Source organism: Zonotrichia albicollis, chromosome 17 (genome assembly GCF_047830755.1).
Source record: "Zonotrichia albicollis isolate bZonAlb1 chromosome 17, bZonAlb1.hap1, whole genome shotgun sequence".
In the NCBI taxonomy this organism is placed as follows: domain Eukaryota; kingdom Metazoa; phylum Chordata; class Aves; order Passeriformes; family Passerellidae; genus Zonotrichia; species Zonotrichia albicollis.
The window spans coordinates 6516191-6536691 of NC_133835.1; the positions used below are offsets into that span (position 1 = coordinate 6516191).

Below are 20501 nucleotides of genomic sequence, written 5' to 3' on the forward strand. Positions count from 1 at the left end.
CATCTCCCCTTCTCCTCCCACCACAGACCCTGTTGAACACTGTCCCCATCTTTCCTCTGGGACCCTTCAAGTCCTGTACAGTTGCAGTGAGGCCCCTCCATGGCCCTCTCTTCTCCAGGCTGAGCATCCCCAATTCTCTTTTCATGGGAGGTTTTTAAAAGTTATAAAGTAAAACAAAGGCAGAAGCACTGCTGGACTCCTTCCTCCAGTCTGGCACCTACCTTCTCCTTCCCTGCCCCCTGTGTGTAAGGCATCCTGTCTGCCACTTCTGGAAGCCACACAAGTCATTCTCATCCTGGAAACCTCAGCAAGAAATACTTTATTTTTTTCCTTTCCAGTACAAACAGTTTTTCAGGTTTTAAAATCTGAACAAATAGACATGGTTTTAAAAACAACAGAACACAGTCTTTTAACAGGATCAGTTATAAACTGCCTCAGAAAACTGCCCATACAAGCATAACCCCATGGGCAGCATTTCCTTACTTTGCAAGCAATTTTTAAAAAATGCCCAGTTTTGTACAAAGTTCTTTTCACTTTTTAAACATGAATAGCTGAGAACTGAAATAACAAACTGTCCATAGCTTCAAGTGACTAGTCAGGAATAGTCCAAACATAGCACCATTTTCTGGAAGGCCAGACTTCTTCCTTGTCCTGGGTTTGTTATGGCCAGTCCTGGCTCCCTCTTTTCTGGGGAAGCTGTTCCTGTTCACCCACTCTAACCCAGCCCTGGCTGGGGAACAGGGAGCCTGGCCCTTGGCTTGGTTTTCTCTTTGGTTTTCTCCCTGGTGTGAGGGGATGGAAAAGGGGCTTAGGCAGGATGCTCCCCCTGCAGGGTGAGGGCTCCCCCCACCCATCATAAAGTACTCAGGGTTGCCTTGAGACTCCTTCCTTAGGCTGGAGGAAAAAATAAGTTTTGTTGTCCAAAAGCAGGTTTTGCAGGAGGCCCAATGGCAGCAGGAGGTTGTTCCTCACGTGGAGAAGTGTCTCAGCAGCTGGAGGGTAGCTCCAAATCAGCAAAGCCAGAGCAGTGAGAGTGAATTCTGGTGCTGTGAGTACCTGGCAGGGGTGGACAAGTGGTGGGGAGGCCACATATCCTCTCTATGCTCCCACAGCTCGTGCTCCTCTGGCAGGAGAATGAGCTTTTACTGCCTCAGGGATCCCTGTGGTCCTCCCTAAACTGGAAGCATGCTTAAGGGAGCTCACCCAGATTTTCCGAGGGAAAAACACTGCCCAGATGCATCTCTGCTGGGAGCTGCTGCTGGTTTGTGCTAGGCAGAGCACAGAGCTGCTCCTTCATGCAATCAGGGGGGGGAATCATGGTGCAGAAGAGCAGGGACAGCCTAGTAAGGGTGACAGGCACCATGTGAGAGCCAAAGGCTGGCTGGTGTGGGAGGGTTCATGAGCTACAATGCTGAGAAAAAAGTATGTTCCTCTGCTATAAAGTGCCAGAGTTGCTTGGATGGAGGCTCTTTAATTTCCTCTTCATCCTAGTAATGAAGTCCCCATTGGCTGATCAGCAGAGGGTGCCCATGGTGGGCTCCTAGGGAGATGTGGATTCTGTGGGCAACAGCTCTGCAGGACGAGGCTGGAGCTGCTCATGGACAACATTTTCCAGCCTGCCTATCTGTGAGAAACCAGAGTCAAGCTGGGTAAATGATGTGGGTTTTTCATTCTGAGCTGAGGACAGGCCTCCAGAGGTGTTCTCACAGATGCCCTGCCTTGTTCCACATTGGTGTTGGTCCCAGGGCTACTGGCATCCCAGTGGGATCTGAAGAGCTTGAGGAGGACGTGGGCTCCTGCTCCTCCCCTGCTGCCCTCACACCCTGGAGCAGCTGGAACTCTCCTGCCTGGGATGCGATGATGGAGTTCACAGCTTAAGCAATAAAACAGGAGAGAGCCAGAGCTGGAGGACAGGACTGCTCTGTGCCCAGCTTGGTCTCTGCAGAGACCTATGGACACAGCTCTCCTCAGGGAAGACATGTTTTCCATAATCATCATGTCAGTCCCAGGTGTAACAAGAGAGCCCAGCAAAGTGGAATTGCAAAGCACAGCAGCCCCCAGAACCATGGGGCTCTCTCCAAACACTGCTGCCACAGCTTTTAGCTGCTCACTGTGGGTCTTTGGAATATGGCAAAGGACATGGGGGCAGCATTAGGAAACTGGAATCAGATGAGCACCATGACACAGGATTGTCCAAAAATATACACACATACCATATATATATATATATATATGCATATGTGTTTTCCTAATACACACCCTCATCTGCTCCATAAGGCATGTGCATCTGCATGGAGGAGGGAGCATTATAAATGGATTTACCATACACAAGGAGGGCTGCCATCTCAGAGAAGGGAAGCCAGTTCCTGGAGGGACGTGTGAATACGTGTGTTCTTTGAAATCTACAATTCCTGTGGTGAGTTTTGTTCCCTGCAAGGAGCCCTGGCTCTGCTCAGTCTCTGGATTAAGATGCAGGTGGTCTTTAGGTCAGAGAAACTATTCCTCAGCTGATAACTACAGGGTTTTATTCTTCAAGAAACGATAAATCCACAAAAATAAAATTAAAAAATATGTTTCTGCCTCCAGCTTACTTTTGAATTGTCCTTCTGGGGTCATCAGCCCAGGAGCCAAAGCAACACCCCCAGCCAGGAGGCAGTGACACTGCTGTGCCAGGGTCAGGACAGTTGCTGAGCATGAGGAGGGGAGCACCAGCATGATGGAGTTAAGGAGAAGTGGGGCCAACAAGATTAAAGGGAAAAAATGTAGCAGCTTTTCATATAAAATTATCCCAAGAACTGTTGTCACATTGGAGTGAGTCTGTGTGATATAATTTAATCCTGTCCTTCACAGCAGGAGAAGGAAGACGCATGGCATGGCAGTGTGGCTAATGCTGCCTCCTCTCCGCCTTCTCCTCCAAGTGCCCGACCTGCTCTGCCAGCTCAGAGACCTTGGCTTGGCAGTCGAGCAAGTTGTCCTTCAGTCCTGTTATTTCCTGAGAGTGGGCAGCCAGTGTCCCGTTCACATGGTCCATGTAGTCCCACAGGCTGCCCGTGTGTTTCTCCAGTTCCTCCCTGATGCCGTCCAGGCTGCCGGGGATGGCCCCCAGCCGGCCGCAGGCGCTCTCCACCCGCGCCACCCGCTCGTCGAAGCGAGACACCTCCTGCTGCAGGCCGTGGGCCACGCTCTTGCAGGAGCTCAGGTCGCTCACAATCCTGGCTTTGAGTCGCTCCAGGTCTCCCTTGAGGTTCAGGACGCGGCGGTTGCTGAAGAAAAGCTGGGAACCTTGGTCGTTGACTTTCTCCTGGATGGAGTGGACCTCGTCCTCAATCTTCCGCTCGTGCTCATCTAGCGAGGAATTGACATGCGTCACGGTGTCTGAGTACTGGGAGACGGAGTCCTTGAGCCCTGTCAGAGACTTGCTCACAGTGTTCAGGTTGATCTTCAGCAAGGTGATCTCCCCTTGCAAAGCCCCCGATGCTTCCTCCTCGATGCGCCGCTGGATCTCCAGGATGGTGGCGTTCAGCTTGCGCAGGAGGTCGTAATTGCTGTCCATGCGGAGCAGCAGGTCCTGGTTCTTGTTCTGGCAGTCCTCGATCTCCGTCCGAAAGGTCTCCACATCTTTGGAGGCAGAGGTGCAGCCCAGGGAGCAGGTGGTCTCCAGGGTGATGAGGCGATTCTGCAACGCCTCCAGTGTCTCATCTGTCCTTTTCCTCATGCTGGCAAGCTCCCCTTCCAGCACAGGCACCACTGCTCCGTCCATCCCCATGGGAGAACTGACATTGTTCAGCTCCCCCACGATGGTCATGAACCTGTCCTCCAGGGTCTGCATTTTGTCTTCAAAGGCAGTCCTCATGCCATCCACCTCTGCCACCACCGTGCCTTTCATGCTGTCCTCTATACCAGAGCAGCAGCTCCCCATTTCCCTCTCTGTGGCATTGAGCCTGGCTTCCAGGTCCTCGAAGCGCCCTTCAAAGAGGTTCCCTAGGGTGACAGTGGAGATTTCTCCATCCAGACGTGAGTGCAGGTTCTTCTGGGACTCAGAAATGCTGTGAAGGCCTTTCTCAAGGATGTTCATGCGATCAGTGAGGTAGTCCAGGTTGCTGCAGCAGCTTTCCACCACCGTCAGCCCTTGGATCTGGGTCTCCAGCTGAGAGATCTCTTTCTTGATCTCCAGCTCCTTCCCATCCAGCGTCTGCTGCAGCCACAGGTTGGCAGCTTTCTCCTCCTCGCACTGCTGCCGCACCTCTTGGATGCGGAAATCACACGTGGTCTGGATCTTGCCCAGCTTCTTCTCAAAGCCATCCAGCAGCTCCCCACGCAGGCTGCTCAGCCTCGTGTCCACGTACTCCTCCAGCAGGTCGATGGAGGTGAGGGGCGAGGGCCGGGCGGATTCCAGTAGGTGCTTGATCTGCCCGTCGTGGTCCAGGACCATGCCCCGCACCTCGTGCAGCAGATCCGCCTTGGTCTTCAGCACGTCGCTCACCTCGGTCACTTTGGTCAGGATGTCCCCTACGGGAGGGTACGTGGCCATGTCGGCTTTGTCTGCCACGTCCACCAGCCCGTCGGGAATGATGCCGAAACCCACGGAGGAGTCCGGCGTGCCCGGGCTGTTCATCAGGGAGCCGATCATCTTGGTGGTGTCCTCCTGGATGGCCAGGCGCAGGCGGTCCCCCAGCCCGCTCACCAAGGCGTGCAGGCTGTCGTAGGACTGGGAGAGGCGCCTCACCTCCTCCTCCAGCCGGTCCAGGCGGTCCCCAAAGAGGCCAGGCAGCTTCCTGCCTGCACGGGGAAAGGAAGAGATGTCACAAACATTTTATGGAAAATCCTTTTGCCACGATCTTTTCTCCTGAGAAGCTTCAGCTACTCCATGTTTTGCTGCTTTGGAATGTGATTTGGAGAATTGTTTACCCAGCATGTGAGATATTTTTTACTTGATGACCAATGATAGCCACCTCTGTCGAGGCTGTGATCAGTCACAAAGATTTTATTCTCATTCCTTGCCTTTCCTTGCTAGCCTACTGATGAAATCCTTTCTTTGATTCTTTTAGTGTAGTTTTAATATAGCATTTTCTTTTAATATAATATATACCATAAAAATAATAAATCAGCCTTCTGAAACATGGAGTCAAGATTCTCACCTCTTCCCTCATCCTGGGACTCCTGCAAACACCACCACATTTGGTGAGCCCTGAGTGAGGAACTTTACCACAAATAGAGAGGGCACAGTGAGGCCTGGTGCTCCTTTAACTTCCCTCCCTCAACTTCTTTCCCATAATAATCTTGTGTCCTGCCCTCTGTTATTCTCATTTCAGCACAATCTCAGCCCACATCTCTCCTTAAGCTATCAGGAAACCCTCTTTCCTCTAGGGATCCAGCCCTCTGTCCCAAGTTCAACAGCAGGTGATGATAACAGCCCAGGAGAGCTTCATCTTGAGACAGCCCCTATCAACCCCACAATTACTGGGAAAATGCTCTAAAACAATGAGGAAAGGCAATTTTGAAGCTGCATGTTTTGAAAGAAAACAAGATTTAAAAAGCAAGTGGTCCTCAAAGCAATCAAATGTCAGGTCTGATGGAAAATGTCACCCACTGAATTTTTGCCAGATTCATGCTCTGCACTAGAACAGAGAGAACCCGGAGGTTTGAGTGCATGACACTGGTGTGGTGACCTGAGGACATGAAGCAGGAGCAAGATCTCACCGTATTGATTCTTCTTTGGTCCTGGAAACAGGTCAGGGTGGCTTTTGGGATAGGGAGGAAGCCTGGGCATTGGAAACATCTTCTGCCCAGGGGGCATTTTGGGGCTGGGGTGCTGGGGCAGGAGGCCAGGCTGGTCTGTGGGGCTGTCATGGCACCCTTCTCCCATGAAGCCAGGGCAGCACCTCCAGGACAGCTCGGTCACTGTCTTGTATCCAATCTTGTACCTGGGCCTGAAGAAGGTGCGGTACCTTGCAGGAGAGGGGAGGGAGAGAGAGAGACAGGTTAGAGAAGCAACCTCAGCATCAGCAATAGAGCAGGGTCATGGTCCTGCTGGGTGTGGGAGATCTGGGCACATGGGGAAGCCTGGCTGAAACCCTTGTGCTGCACCTGCAGACCACGGCCCATCTTCTCCAAGAGCTCCTGCTGCACCACAGCTCACTGCAGCATTACAGTGGGGTCTTGGTGAGTATTTTCTAACCTGGGACACTGTGGTTATTTAGAACTGCAGCTCTAAATGTATTGCTGCAGTCCCTGGCCTGATAAGTGACCACTGTGACACTGTTTGGCAACTCCTGGCCAACAGAGCACAAGATGAAATGATGGAACTGATTTCAAAAGACCTGCAAGCTCACATCACTTCAAAGAGGGAAGTGGACTGCTTGTAAAAGTGGCTTGCATTTTGAATTGACCTATAGAATTTCCTAGTGTGATCAAAAAAATTCTCTTCTCAACTGTAATCCTGTCTGGAAGCCCCCATGAGGGTTGAAATGCCTTTGGAAAGGTGTTTTCTCTCTGTGTGGAGGGCATCAGTTTGCTGGGAGGCCTAGAGGGGCTTGGACTGGCCTGGTGAGGGTCTCCAGGGTGATGCTGTGATGTTGAGAGAGGGATGGCTCCTTACCCTGCCTCGTGCCCCAGCTGGGATGCCCTGGGAAGTGCCTCCATCACAAATTTGGTGATACAGCATTGATCCTCCCATACCCAGCACACAAGGTGCAGGCCCACCTCACAATTCCCCCTCTGCTCTTGCTCTGGATGGGGTCCCACCAGCCTTGGGGCAGGATTCAGCTGCTCCTGCTTCCCTGTGGGGCAGCAGTAATGAACACAGCACTTTTCTCACCACCTCCAAACATCAATGCTTTAAGCCTGCCTTTTGGAAATATCCAATCTGAATTTACCAGGGCCTGAAAATCCTGAAGTTTGCTGTTTTGCAACAACACACAGCATCAGCCTCTTGTTCTTCTGCAGCATGTTCAGCAGAAGGTCTTGGAGGAGCAGCACAGCCATCCGTGCTGCAGAAGGCACCAATCCATCAGTCAGAACAGCACATGGGGCTGAGTCCTGCCATCCATGTCCTTGTCTGAATCCAGAGTGTCCCCAGCTCTGGTAGTGCTGCTCCCACACAAGTCCCAGTGGGATATAGCCACCTCCATACACACCACAGGGCAGGGGGATAAACCAAACGCAAAGCCTCTTCAAAATTTCTCAACATCAATTTCCCAAAGGGACAGTTTCAAAACAAGCTCTTCTGGATACTCCTCTTCACAGATGCTGCTGAGTTTCAATGATCTTTGCTCCTGTTGTAGTGTGTAGAAACCTGCCTGGATGTACCACAGGAGATTGCTGCTCCAGCCCGTGTCAGGGGGTGAAGAAAGGAGGGGGGTGGCATCCACAAGGCAGAGCAGCTTCTCTGTGCCATCCCAGCACCTTCTCAGCATCATCCCAGCCTTTGCAGAGGAGCTCAAAGCCCTGGGCACCTCTAAATCTTTCCACCCCTGCTCCAAACAGCAGCAAGGGGAAGTATTTGCAGCCAGCTGCACAAACATTCACTGATGGCCCCAGCACGTGGAAAATCCATCCTTCCCTTTTGTCCATGGATGCAGCATCTGAGGCTCTGCAGAAAATACAGCTGTGGGTCCAGCTGCTCTCAGAAAAGCCCCTGGTTTTGTTTGAAGGAGAATAACAGAGGGCATCATGGAGATGGGAGAGGCTTTGGAGATTTCCTCCATGGGTACCACCAGCTGCAGGATGTCCTGAAGTCCCCAAATGCTGTTAAAACCCTTGTGATGGGAAGAACAAGTGAGTGGGTGGGTCCAGCTGCCCATCTCTGCCAGGAGAGGTTCTGAGCAGAGCCCGTGGCACCACTGGGGCAGGGAGAGTCCCAGCCAGCTGCAACAGGATGGGTACAAGGCTCAGACCAAAACTTCTCTCATCCCAGTTCTCCTCTGTGCTCAGCTCTGCTCTTCCTCCAGCCTGGGGAGGATGCAGGAGAGCTTTTCCACACGGAGCAGCATCCCTGGAGGTGGTGAAGCACAAAGCCCCTGCACCACTGGTGGCTCCATCTGCGGCACAGTGAAGTGTTTCCCTCCAGCACTGACCAGGTGGCAGGGTTTTGCAGGTATTTTCCTGGAGCAAGAAGCACTGAGCCATCCCCAGCCACAGGCTGCATTTCCTCATCCTCTCAGCCAGGTTCTCACTGAGCTGCCATCATTCTGCCACATTGCAGGTCCACGACAAACTGCTCTCCTACACACCTGCACAGGCACCTCCCCACTTCCCATGGTTTACAGATTCATTGCTGAATCATTCAATATCCCGAGTTTGAAGGGACCCTTAAGGATCAGCAACTGCACAGAACACCCCTAAAAATCACACCATGGGCCTGAGAACATTGTCCAAATTCTCCTTCCACTCTGTCAGGTTCAGTGCCATGATCACCTTCCCTGGGGAGCCTTTCCAGTGCTCAGCTGCCATCTGGGTGAAAACCTCTTCCTGATACCCAATCTAAACCTCCCCTGACAGTTTCTGAGGAGGGATAGAGCTCCCTCTCCCTCCTGACAGATCCCACCTTGCCTCCTCCCAACACCACTGCCTGCCATGTCCAGGAAAAGCCCTTCTGCCCCTTTCACTGCCCTCTGGAAAGGTGGCACGGGGTCTCAGGAGATAAATCTCTTTGGGAGGGGAAGGGAGCCATGGCCCAGTGTGCCCCATACTCACAGCACTTTCCCTGGGCACTTGGGTCCCCAGCTGCACTTGTGGTACTCAGCCTTGACGTAGCTCTCGGCCCCGTCCTGCAGTGTGCACGTCACGTTGCGCTGCACCACGTAGGCACAGAAACTCCTGGGGGACACAGAGAGAGACACTGTCACCCCCCTGCCCAGCAAACAGCGGTGCCTGCACTGCCAGAGAAGTTTGGGAGCAGGAGATGGAAGAAGCCCCCCAGCTTGGGCAGATGCTGGGGAGGGGAATCACACCCATGCTGCAGGAGCATGGTTCCTGTCACTGTCACAGCCACGCTGTCACCAGTGCTGGTGGTGTCCCCAGAGCTGGGCTGTGCTCAGCACAGCATGGACTGTGTGGTGGGACAGCTGTGAGCACAATCAGAATCCCAGCAGCAGCAGAGTTGTAGGAATAGGATCCTAGAAATAGCTCCAGCAGTGTCAGGCAGGGGTGGTCTGTCCTGCTGCAGCTCCTGCAGTGCTGCCAGTGCAGGGGACAACCCAAAAGCCTTCACCCTTGCTGTGGGTGCTGCCACAGACAGGGCACAGGGAGGAGATGGGATGGGGATGCTGCTCTGTAGGGCTGCAGCATCGTGGGTCCCTCCATCAGAGGCAAGGACACAGAGCAGATCTGTGATGGAGAAACCCCCTCAGATCCCTGGGACAGTGAGCACACAGAGCCTCCTCCCTCCTGCCATCCCCCTGAGTGGGTGCCACAGGTACAGCCAGCTTTCCTGAGCCGAGCAGCACAGCCAGGCGCTGAGGGAAGCTGGCTGGGAGGAAGGCAGCGTGTGGGAAGGATGTAGGATGCTGTAGGACAGATGGAGGCCAAAGCTGCTCCAGCTGAAAGCAGGGCTGCCGGCAGGAGCAGATGGGCTTGGTCCACAGGGGCAGAGGCAGCAGGGACGTGAGGGGAGGCAGGGATTAAGGGCAGGGGGCTGTGGCAGACGGCAGAGCGGGAGGAGAGCAGAGCACAGGCCCAGGGAGCAGAGCAGGGCTGAGGCAGGAGGTCAGGGATGAGCAGATGGGCCAGCGCAGGCTGCAGGTGCAGGGAGGTGCTCAGTGAGGCGGGAGGACGTGGCTGCCCCTGTGCCAGCTGGGGGCTTGCTGTGCATGGGTGGGGAACACCCTCTGTCTTCACCTTTGCATCAGTGCTTGTCCCTCCTTCATTGATCTTTCCCCACTCAGGGCGAGCAAAAGTGGCCCCTGAGTGTGACATGGGGTGCTGCGGGAGGGCTGTGCACACCCACCCTGGGCATGCACACAGGAGACACCACAGCCCTTGTTACCAAACCCTTCTGCTCCATCCTGACAGTCACAGCCCCTTTCCTGTACCTCCACCTGCCAGAAGTGTCTCAACATCCTCCAGACCACCACAGCAAGCCCATGAGAGCTGGGCTGAGGCCCTGCAGCTCGGTTCTGTGCTCAGTCCCCAGGCTGCTCTCCACAGGCCATGTGATGGCCATGCCAGGGAGCTCTGGCTGCATCCCAGCCTGTGACCAGGTAGCTGAGCTGCAGCAGCCCCAGCTGCCTCCCAGTGCCCCCATCCAGAGGCTGCACCGTCTCCAACAGCCCCCCAGGGCAGGAGCTCTCTCTGTGAAGCGGCAAGGTGCGAGCAGGGTCATCCTCCCTCCCTCTGCTCCCCTCCAGCAGGGATCCCCTGATCCCACCCCCCAGCACATCCCACTTGCTGCCCCCAGGAGCTGCAGCAGCACATCCACCCCAGCCCCTCTCTGATCCCCTGGGATGGGCACACCAATCCCATTTGGGACTGGCATTTCCAGCCTGCCCAGACCTGAGCAGCTGTGCCCTGGCAAGGGGCTGCCAGGCTCAGAGCACGAGCAGGGTCCTGTGCTGCTCATCCACAAGTGAGGCATTCATCCGTGCACAGGACCACAGGAGAAGGAAGGGCAGACACTTCTCTCAGCTGGAGGCAAGGGAGTTCATGTGTGTATGTGGAAATTTAGGATCACAGTCTATCCATAAATCCAGGACTGGCTTACAAACAGCACCAGCTGCCTCTAAGTTAGCCAGTAGCCAATGCAAGCAGTTCTACCTGCCAGTAATAAACCCTGCCTACCTGTGACTGCTCAGGCTAGCATAGTTCTGGCTCACTCTCCCTCTCAGAATCCCTTCCCTTCTCACACACCTGTGGCAAGCAGTTTATAGCTCCAGCCTGATGTTTTTAGAGTGAGCAGCTGGAAAATGTTATGGGATTTTGAAAGCTCTCACTGGCACTGCCAGTATTGTTCATTCCTAGGGTTACTTTATTCATTTCAGCTTGTTCATAACCCCGCATCCTCCCTCTTTCAGAGGAGCCCGGCAGAAACTGCCCTAGCAAACAAGCAGAGAGGGAAGCAACACCCCCTCTCCGCCCCCAATGTAACAGCTCTTATGCAACTGAACGGAAAAAGTCCACAGTTTGTGTAAAACCCACATTCCTCACCGCCTGAGCTTTCCAGGTTTCTTGAAAACGTATTTAAACTCCAGCATGTATGCCTTTTACAAGCGATTCCCTCCAAACCAAGCTGTTTCCACACGCAGATCTGTGCAATGCCCGCACATCACCACCCGCCGATGTCACACAGAGCAGGTACCTGCAAAACCCCAAAACCACACACGGGCAGCTCCATCCCCACCTCCCCAGCCCCGCACCGCACCGCCCGCAGCCCGCTCGTTCCCTCCTGGAAATACAACTCCCGGAGCCTCCTCTAGATGGAGGGGGGCACTGACACATTCAGCCAGCTCTCGCTCGGTACCTGGCGGAGGATACGGAGCAGGGGATGCCGCGGCGGTACCCAGGGACTCCTGCCCGGCCAGGGATGCCCGCGGGCGAGCCCTGAAGGTGGCACCGGGCTTTGGGTCCCCGCGGCAGCCCGTCCCCCGAGGATGCTGCCCGGAGAGCGGCCGGTGCCCGTAAGGGATGCCCGAACGGAGCTCGGTGCCGGGCACAGCGGCTCCCGGTGCCCGCGCTCTGTTCCCGGTAAGGGATGCCCGAACGGAGCTCGGTGCCGGGCACGGCGGCTCCCGGTGCCCTCCGGACGGGTTCCGCGGCCGCTGTCGCTTACTTGTGCTTGCCCACGGGCTTGCCGAGCTGCGGGCTGGAGCCGGCCGTGTAGAGGCTGTACCTGCCGCCGAAGGGCAGCGGGGCGGCGGGGGGGTAGAAGGCTCCCTTGGCGTCGGCGAGCGCCAGCAGCGTCCCCAGCGAGAGGCAGGCGAGCAGCGCTCCGCGGCGGCGCCGCATGGTCCCGGCCCGGCGGCGGCGGAGCGGGATGGGACGGGATGGGATGGGGTGAGATGGGATGGAACGGGATGGGGATGGGGCGGGACGAGGGCCCCGCCGGGACAGCGCTGCGGAGGGCACCGAGCGCCGCCCGCTGCGCCCTGCCCGGCCCTGCCTGTCGCTGTCCCCAGCCCTGCCGGCCCTGCCCGGCGGCACACGCCGCTCCACCGCCCGCCCGGCCCCTTTTGTAGGGCGGCGGCGGGGGCGGGCCGCGCTCCTCCTTCCTCCCGCCCTCCCTCGGCCGCCGACCCCGGCCCGCGGGCGGGGACACAAAGCGGAGACCCCCGACCCCCATCCCGACCCCCATTGTCCCTCCATGCAGCCTCCCCAGCCGTGCTGCAGCCCCCGTGAGCGCTGCCCGCCTTGGGGCTCGCACCCTGCCCCCTCTTGTCCCCTTGTCCCGATGCTCCCTCCCTGCCCGCTGGGATTTGCCCCGCAGGTGCAGCGGGATCCGGAGCCCTGTGGCTTCTGGTTCCCCCCAGTCCCCAGCTCTGCCCTGCTTCATCCGAGCGACCCCAACGCTGCCCCCGAGGATATCTGTGCTGCTGGAGATTGGCAGCTGTCAATCACATGGCTGGCACCAGCCTGATGCATCGAGCATCCCCCAGCGAACCCAGCACCTGCAGGAACGGGGAGAGGGAAGTGGTGCTATTTTGGAACCCTCCCCTGATTTTGGCCCCAGCAGAGAGGGGGGAATCCCTCGCCTTTCCCTGCAGACCCCTGGATCTCCCATAGCCAAACACATTTCATATTTCATGGCTCCGGAAGGCGTGTTTGTCTCCCTGCTCTGCAGAGATCCCTGCTGTCCTGCACCCCAATCCCCCCACCCACAGGTGACCCACGCAGGGAGCACCTTGAGCACCCTGCCCTGCTCTGCCAGCCCTCCTGAGGATCCACACCATGAACCACAGCCCCTCAAGACCCTTTGTGGGAGCCACAGCTGTTGGGTAGGGGGGAAAGAACCCCCACCTGAGGCAGTGGGAATTTTGGGAGGGGGTAACATCTCCAGTGCTACCCAGTAGAGATCTCATTGAATCCCTGCAGAGGTGAAGGTATGCCAGAGAGTAGGAAATTTTATGATACATGCAGGCACCCTTGAGCATCCCACCAAAACCTCAGCAGAGGATTTTTGATGAGACTCCTATCTTGGCTGGCAGAGAAGCCAGGGAAGCACCATGTCAAGGTGTGCCATGCTTCCCCAAAACTCTTGGAGGAAAACAAGAGGTGGCTGAGAAAAGGTGGCTGTGTGAAATTCCAAATGAAGGAGTGAAACCTGCTGCTGGGGGAAGGAGGCATCAAGGCTTGGGCTGAGACAGAGATGATAAGATACTGAGACAAACGGCCTTTTTCAGCTTAAATGAATCTTTGGCTCGGCCTGAGGTGAGTACAGAAACATTATCAGGAGAAGAAAAATCCATCAGAATGCCGAGCTGGGAGAGGCAAGCTGGACAGAGCAGGCAGAAAACCAAGAGGAGGAAGGCTGAGCACTGAAGCCGTGCATCCTCTTGGTTCAAGCTGCTGCAGGGTGTTGCTGAGCCTGTCAGGCTGCACCCCAGAGGTGCTGCAGACTGCTTTGTACGTGGTACATTTGGCAGCACATGAAGCAATCCCCATCCAGCTGGTGCACTGAATTGTTCTGCTCCGCTGGGATGCTGCAGGAGGGACGCTCCACAAGCAATTCCATCAAAACAAACAAAAGCTGACCGAGCCTGCCTGGTTTAATGCTGGATGCCAAAGTGGAGAATGAAGCTTGAGCACGGCCTTAATTTTTTTTCCCTGTGCACAGGGAGTGTGAGCCAGTTCTAATAACAGCAGGCTGCACGTGTGTGTCTGAGGCCTCCGGAAAAAAACATCTGGTGTAGCAGGGCTGCAGAAAGAGCCCTTGGCCCCAGCCCTGGAGCCTGTGCTGTGCTGGATGGGTACAGCAGGGCTGAGCTAAAAGTGCTCCTTCATTCTCACCAGCTTGGCTGGGAAAGGCAGGGAGGTGGGAGCCACTGCTCTGGGGTGGGTGTGTCTGTCTGTCTGTCTGGCACTGCTGTCCAAACTCACCTTTGAAGCACCAGATTTCAATGAGGCAGGATCCTCAGAGACACTGAATCCCATTTTCTTGTTCTGTTGTCTAATTGTTTATGAAAAAAGACATCTGAGTAGACAAGAGAACGCCAAACTCGGGTCCCAGCTGAGGAAATGGATTCATCATCAACTCTTTTGTAAGACATCAAGGAATCCATACAGGAAAAAGCCATTATGGGTGCCCCAAATCATGGGGAAAACTCTCATGTGCCTTTTCAGCTGTGAGCTAACCCAGCCATGAGACACAGAGCAGCAGGAAACTGGGATTTGTGAAGTTGCTTTTATCAGGGAGCAGCTCAGGTTGAACTCTCTGGTGCTCAGCTGTGCTTCTGGCACTGCCCAGCACACTGCCAGCCCTGGCCAGGCACAGGAGGGTGCCCATGAGGAGCCTGGCATGGCAACCTGGCTTTGGAGAGGTCTCATGTGGAGAACAAACAGGAGACTCCTTCCTCCCATGGGCATGTCCCAGGGCTGATGGAAAAGATGCCAAGCCCCAGATCCCAGGGCTGTGAAACACTTGCTGAGCACTGGGCTCTCCAGCAGAATGGAAGGGCTTGGCTATGCTGAACTGCTGCCAAAGGGCTCTGCAGAGCTGCTCTCTGCTCAGGGAGCACCAGCCCTTGGTGCTTCCAGAGGAAAGATCTGCCTTCTCTCCTGGAGAGTGAACGGGATCAGATCAGAGCTGCTGCTGCTGCTCACATCTGGATGCTGGGAAAACCCTGCCCACAGGGGTGCCCACGCAGGAGGGTTGTGTCCATCAGTGATTCCACATGAGCATATCCTACCATGGCTCACCATGTGCCTAGGGAGCTTCCTTCTCCTCTTGGACTGCCAGGAGCTGATTGTTTTGGTCACACCTCTCACTCCTGCTCCAAGCCAGTCCAGAAATGAAGAGGCAGAAGTTTTTCCCTAGCAAGGATCCGGCAGGAACATTATGCAGGACACAGGAGGCACCCAGAAACAGGAGCTGAGCAGGAAGAGATGAGAGCAGAGCAGAGGCACAGGGGGCAGCTGCTCCCCTGCTCCTGGGGAGGGCTGGGGAACCACCACGAGCTAATTTCACGAGCGGGTGACACCAAACAGTGACCTGGTCTGCTTCCCATGCTTTTTAATTAACACTTGCATGGCCTCATCAGCTGAGTAATTGCCTCCCTTCATGGGTCAACAAGCCAGCAGCCCCTGACCTCCCATTCCCATCTGGGTATGGGTATGAGGTTTGGTGCCTGCACAGGGCTGGGTGTGTGCTCTTGTAACCCCAGACCCACAGAGACAGCAAAAGTGATAGCACAGCCCAGGAACTCTGCAACTCAGCCTGATCTTGGCCAGGACCAGCCTTGCCCACCCTAATGCTGAGATTTAAATAGGTACCAGTGATGGAAAACCCCCCAACATGCTGGGCAATAGGAGGGCAGTTGCTCTCTCTGTTGCCATGGGATAGGAGCAGATTGCAGCAAGGGAAATTTAATTTGAATATTAATAATAAAACAGTATCTGCTAGTAAAAATAATATAGCCCTGGAGGAGACTGTATTGGGCCATCTGGAGATTTTAAAGGAAAGGTTAGATAAAAAAAAAACCTGTCAGGACCAATTTGGGGTAGGGAAATGGATTGGATGGCTTCCCAAGAGCTCTCCCAGCCGGAGTTTTTTCCAAGCACAAATTCATTTCCCAAAGTGGCAAGGCAAGAGAGCAGCTCTATTTAGAGGCAGAGTTTCTGCCTAGTGATTCCCACTGGATCAAAGGCATTCCTTGAATTGGCACTCACAGAGGCCTTTTCTCTTGGCAGCAGCTCTGTGTCTGTGTGAGAGAGGGACCCCTCTGCACAGCCTGTATTTCCCAGGTGCACATCCATCAGGATCACTCAGGGCTCATTCTCCCGTGTCATAATCCCTGGGAAGATCCCACAGCTATCCCACACTGCTTCCCCAGCCCCAGGGAGGGTTGGGGACATGTGTTGCCCAAGTGACACATGTCCCAAACCACAGCAGTGCACTGGGGTACCAGTTCAAGCAGGACAGTGATAGTTCTGCAGGTGCTCCAGATCCCAGCTAAAACTGAACTCAGGGAAAGCCCACCATGCTCATGATTCAGCTACAGGACTGGAAGCTCTATTTGGCTCCCAGCACATCCTTTTGCCAGCTCCTTGCTGGGCACGGGCCACTTCTCCCATTGGTGTCAAGGGGAAGGGAATGCAGGATGAACAACATGCACACACTGAAATGTCTCAGGTAAAAAAGGGGTAGTTTATTTCCAAACTTCAATATTTATAGACTTTCAAAAGTGACTATGGATTGGAGGATGAAATTGCCACCTCTCCAGCCACACTGGTCAAACCAATAGTTTATCAAATTCTCTTCTCCTCTAGAAAGGAATGCAAAACAATCGTTATTTACATGAAAAGTGTGTGAGAAACTCCATTACAAAAATGCAGACATCAGGAGGCTTAGAAGAACTTAGAAGAACAGGGCAACACAGGTGGGCAGACAGGAGGCATCCCTGGTGCATCAGAAACCCAGGCAAAGTAACATTTGCCTTGTTTGGAGGTTGCCCAGGCTTTGTTCTGAGCCATCCCCTGGCCTCAGTCCCAGGGCTGTGACTGCAGATTGTGCCCCCAAACTGTGGCGTGAGGGCACCTGGGCTTGCCCAGGCTCTGGAGCAGTCATGGCCAGGGCCTGAGAACAAAATGCCTTTCTTGGTGGGAAAGCAGAGTGACTTGAAGTGGGCAGGCAGCCTTATCTCTGGCTGGAAAGGCACACGCTGATCGTTTGTCAAGATTAGCGCTGCGGTAGAAGGGATGGAGCTGCTCCAAATCCAGCTCACATCTCTTCCCTGGGCTCAAGGCCATTCATAAAAATGCCAGAGCAGCAGCAGCGGCAGCACATACTGGGCTTGTGGTTTAGGGAGGACTAGGAGGGGTCAACCACAGGTTATCCAAGCTCTGAGCAGGGAAAAGAATACACAGGTTGCTTTATTTATATATCCATTAGCGTCTTTCCTTCAGGAAAATGTGCAGGGAGACTGGCAGTGGGAGATTGAGCAAGGATGAGGGGCAGGCAGGAGGGGATGTGCTTAAACAACTTTTCCCAGCTTTGCCAGGACTCCAAGGGTGAGAGCATTGACAGGCAACAGCCATGGATATGGAGCAGGATTGATGCAGGAGATGGAGCCTGAGCAGCACACAGGTCAGGGTGAGAGGATGAAGAGTGAGGAGAGAAGAAGATCACACCATCCCAGTAAAGCCCAGCATGTTGATGGTGGGGCTCTGGGAGCTGTGGGGATGGGGTAGCTGGCTTTGGGAGCCCCAAGGAGGAACAGCTCTGATCTCAGCTGAGCAGGAGCCTGGGAATGCTATCAAAGGCTGGTGCCAGGGCTAGGGAGGAGAGGGGTTCTGTTCCCCAGGTTATCCAGGGTATGAGAGGAAAGGTTGCTCTGTGGGCAGGTAAAGATCTGGGAGGGATCCCTAGGACAAGAAAAAAGTTGGTCAGCTCCTGCCTACCTGAAAGGACATCCCTGAATCCAAGGGAAAGGGGTAGGAGAGGAAAATACCTTCAGAGTGCAGGCTTGGGGCTGTCAGGCACAGAGCTGTGCTGGCAGGGGCAGAGCTGAAGGGATGTGCTGGGAGGGAAGGTGCTGGTGCAGCTGGGGAGCTTTGGCAGGAGGGGTCCTTGCAAGGCAATTCCTGTTCATCCTGGAAATTCCTGTCCATCCTGGCAATTCCTGTCCATCCCGGTGACTCCTGTCCATCCTGGCAATTCCTGTCCCTCCTGGTGATTCCTGTCCATCCTGGCAATTCCTGTCCATCCTTGTGACTCCTGTCCATCCTGGCTTTGCTGAAGAGGGCTCTGGCAGCAGGTCATGGGCTTGTTCAGCCTGGCTCAGACCATGGGGGTCCCTGGTGCCCTCACAGAGGATCAGCCATGAGAAGAGGTGTCTGACATGCCAGTCCCATGGATCTGGGAGAGGGATTTTTCCCAGCTCACCCCCAGCACATCACATTATCCTACAGGCTGTGCTGTCTGCAGGGCCTGGGGACCCCTGGCCTTGGGGAATTTTTTGTGGCTTCAGGGCTCCTGTGTCAATGTCCTCTAGGGACTGTCCCTGGTGCAAGAAACGATTTCACTGCTTTTGGGTTAAAGAAACACCCCAGAACAGTTTAGATGATCTTTAAGGTGCCTTCCAGCCCAAACCAGCTGATCTGTTTGATTGCTTCTTCATAGCTCAGCCTGGTCTTTGCAGAGCTGTGCCTGAGGATTTCAGGAAGATCCATATTCCTCCTTAGCTGTGTGTCCAGCTGAGTCACCTTCTGCCTTTCCTGGAAACAGGATGGTGGCAGCCACCCAGCCCCTGAGTCACCAAACCTCTGCTCAGTGACCTCACTGCTGCACACAGTGGAAGAAAAGCACCGCAGGAGCAGAAAGAAAATACTTTTCCTTTGGGATGTGGGGAATATTGAAGGGCAATAATACAAACAAACTTCCTAGGTGTTTTTTTTTTTTTTAATTTGCCCACAGGCACCTGGTTTGTACAAGCAAGGGAAGGACAGGAAGCCAGGTCTGCTGGGGTGATTTCAGCATGAGGGACAGCTGTGGGTACAGGTTTCCCTGTACCTGGTGGGCACACAGGGGTGATGGCCAAGTGCAGAGGCTGCTGCAGGGCTCTGTGAAGAAGCAGCCTGAGGTTTGTCCCTTCTCCCCCATCTCGGGCATTTTAGAGGCACAAGCCACAGAGAACTTCCCAGGATGCACCCACAGCCTGCTTGGATGAGGATTGTCCCAGTGTTTGTCCCAGAGCAGCCAATGAGTGTTTCTGTGGTGACTGATGGAGAGCAGCTCACCTGGGATCAGTTATCCTGCACATCTCATTCTCTATTTTGTGCCTATTTTTGCCCAGCCATGGCCATTTTGCCTGGAGATGGGGTTCTGGACCAGCAGGAAGCTTTCCCTTACCTCAGCCCTGCTTTTTCTTGGCTGTGGCCATGACCTGCTTGCTCCAAGCCATGGGCAGCGTGGCTCCCTCATGTCCCCAAGCACTGGGTGACTCTGGATGTACCCAATGTGGGAGCAGCTGGGCTGAAACCCTGCCATCATCCACATCACTGGAGGCAAGGGGATGAGTGGCAGTTATTTTTGGGTTCCAAGAGGGGCCCTCCATGTCCTGCTGCTGCAGCCAGCTCTGCCCCATCCCCTGAGGTGACAGCGCAGGCACGCGGGTGCCATGAGAGTGGCCATAAATAACAGGTGGTTATTTATGCACGGGGAAGAAAGAGAAACTGATACCAGCTTGGGCTCCTTCCAGACCTGCTTGGAGCTCGTGGTTGATACTTGGCTTCACCCTCTTCCCTTTGCAAGCAGCTGTGCTGGGGTTTGCTGATCCTCTGCCTCACTGTACAGCAACGTGCGCTCGCCAAGGTCCCACTGACCCATCACCAACAAACAAAAAAAAGAGGAGGAGGAGGAGAACTTGATATCTTCTGCAAGTGAAATGGCTTGGGTTCAGCCTTGGAGAACTTCCCGAACTCTCAAGGAATTTCCTGATCCCAGGGATCTGCCAAACTTTGGGATCTGCCTCGGTTGGGCCGTGCATATTTCCAGAGCACATGCTGTGGTGTTGTGTTTTAGGTTTCCACCCCTGTTTTTGCACTTGCCCCTTTGTGGCACTCTCTCTGAATGGGTCAACTACAGGAGAAAAGAAAGTCCCACTCTGACAGGCTGCAGGAATACAGAGGGATTTATTTAACATCCCTTTATTATGAGATCAATGGGATTTTTGATCCTAAATTCCTGTCTTGCTTCTCCATGCCAAACCCAGGCTTTTACTGCAGCCCTCATGAACATGGAAACTTGGGTGCAGCTGTAATACTTTGGGTTAGTGGTGGACCTGAAATTAAAGCATAACCTCAGCTTAACTAATAACCCATATTTTTACCCCAACAAAAAAAAAAAGCCTTTGCAGCAGAAGGCAACCTCAACCTTCCTGCTTGTAGCTGGGGCTCAATGTTCATGTGTTTGTTGCACGTATTCCAAAGGCAAACAAGGCTCTGGGTGGGAAGAGTGCAGCCCCTACCATCAGAACAAATTCAAAGGAAATTCCTCAAGGTCTTTTTCCTAAAATTAATGCTGTCTGGATTGCAACCAGGTTGTTTTTGACCAGCTTTAATCTGTGAAATCAACACCGACTCAGGAAATGCTTAGATTGACTCTGAAGGAGGATTTGGCCAGAACTTTTCTCCTATTTATAAGGGAGAGTTGGAAAGCAGCAAAACCTCCCAGAGGGGACCTGTTCTGACCTCCCCATTTAACCAGTACAGTCCAGAGGGGTTTTATCATCCCTTAACTCTTGGGTTTGTCCCCAGGAGCTCAGCAACCCCCTTGGGTCATGCTGGAGTCTGGCACAGCTTTTCCACTGGCTCCAGTGGACTTTGGACCAGTATTCCTTTGGGAAAAACCTCAG

At 54.3% G+C, this 20501-nt stretch overlaps 1 protein-coding gene across 1 annotated transcript; it reads right to left on the minus strand.

Annotated features, from left to right (window-relative positions):
- Positions 1 to 293: 293 nt before the first annotated feature.
- EMILIN3 (elastin microfibril interfacer 3) lies at positions 294 to 12164 on the minus strand. The gene is made up of 4 exons (XM_074553559.1): positions 11765 to 12164; positions 8695 to 8817; positions 5701 to 5948; positions 294 to 4779 (listed from the first exon to the last, which is right to left on the minus strand). Exons 1-4 carry the CDS (start codon positions 11938 to 11940, stop codon positions 2885 to 2887), a joined length of 2442 nt encoding a protein of 813 aa, XP_074409660.1. The 5' UTR covers positions 11941 to 12164; the 3' UTR covers positions 294 to 2884.
- Between the last annotated feature and the right edge of the window lie 8337 nt (positions 12165 to 20501).

What these genes read in the sequence shown, in the direction of transcription:
- EMILIN3 (XM_074553559.1), bottom strand. Translation starts at nt 11,940, where the DNA reads ATGCGGCGCCGCCGCGGAGCGCTGCTCGCCTGCCTCTCGCTGGGGACG. An exon ending in AAGCCCGTGGGCAAGCACAA is followed by an intron (nt 8,818 to 11,764) that starts GTAAGCGACAGC and finishes TGTGTCCCCCAG; the next exon opens with GAGTTTCTGTGCCTACGTGG. An exon ending in AAGTGCCCAGGGAAAGTGCT is followed by an intron (nt 5,949 to 8,694) that starts GTGAGTATGGGG and finishes CTCTCCTGCAAG; the next exon opens with GTACCGCACCTTCTTCAGGC.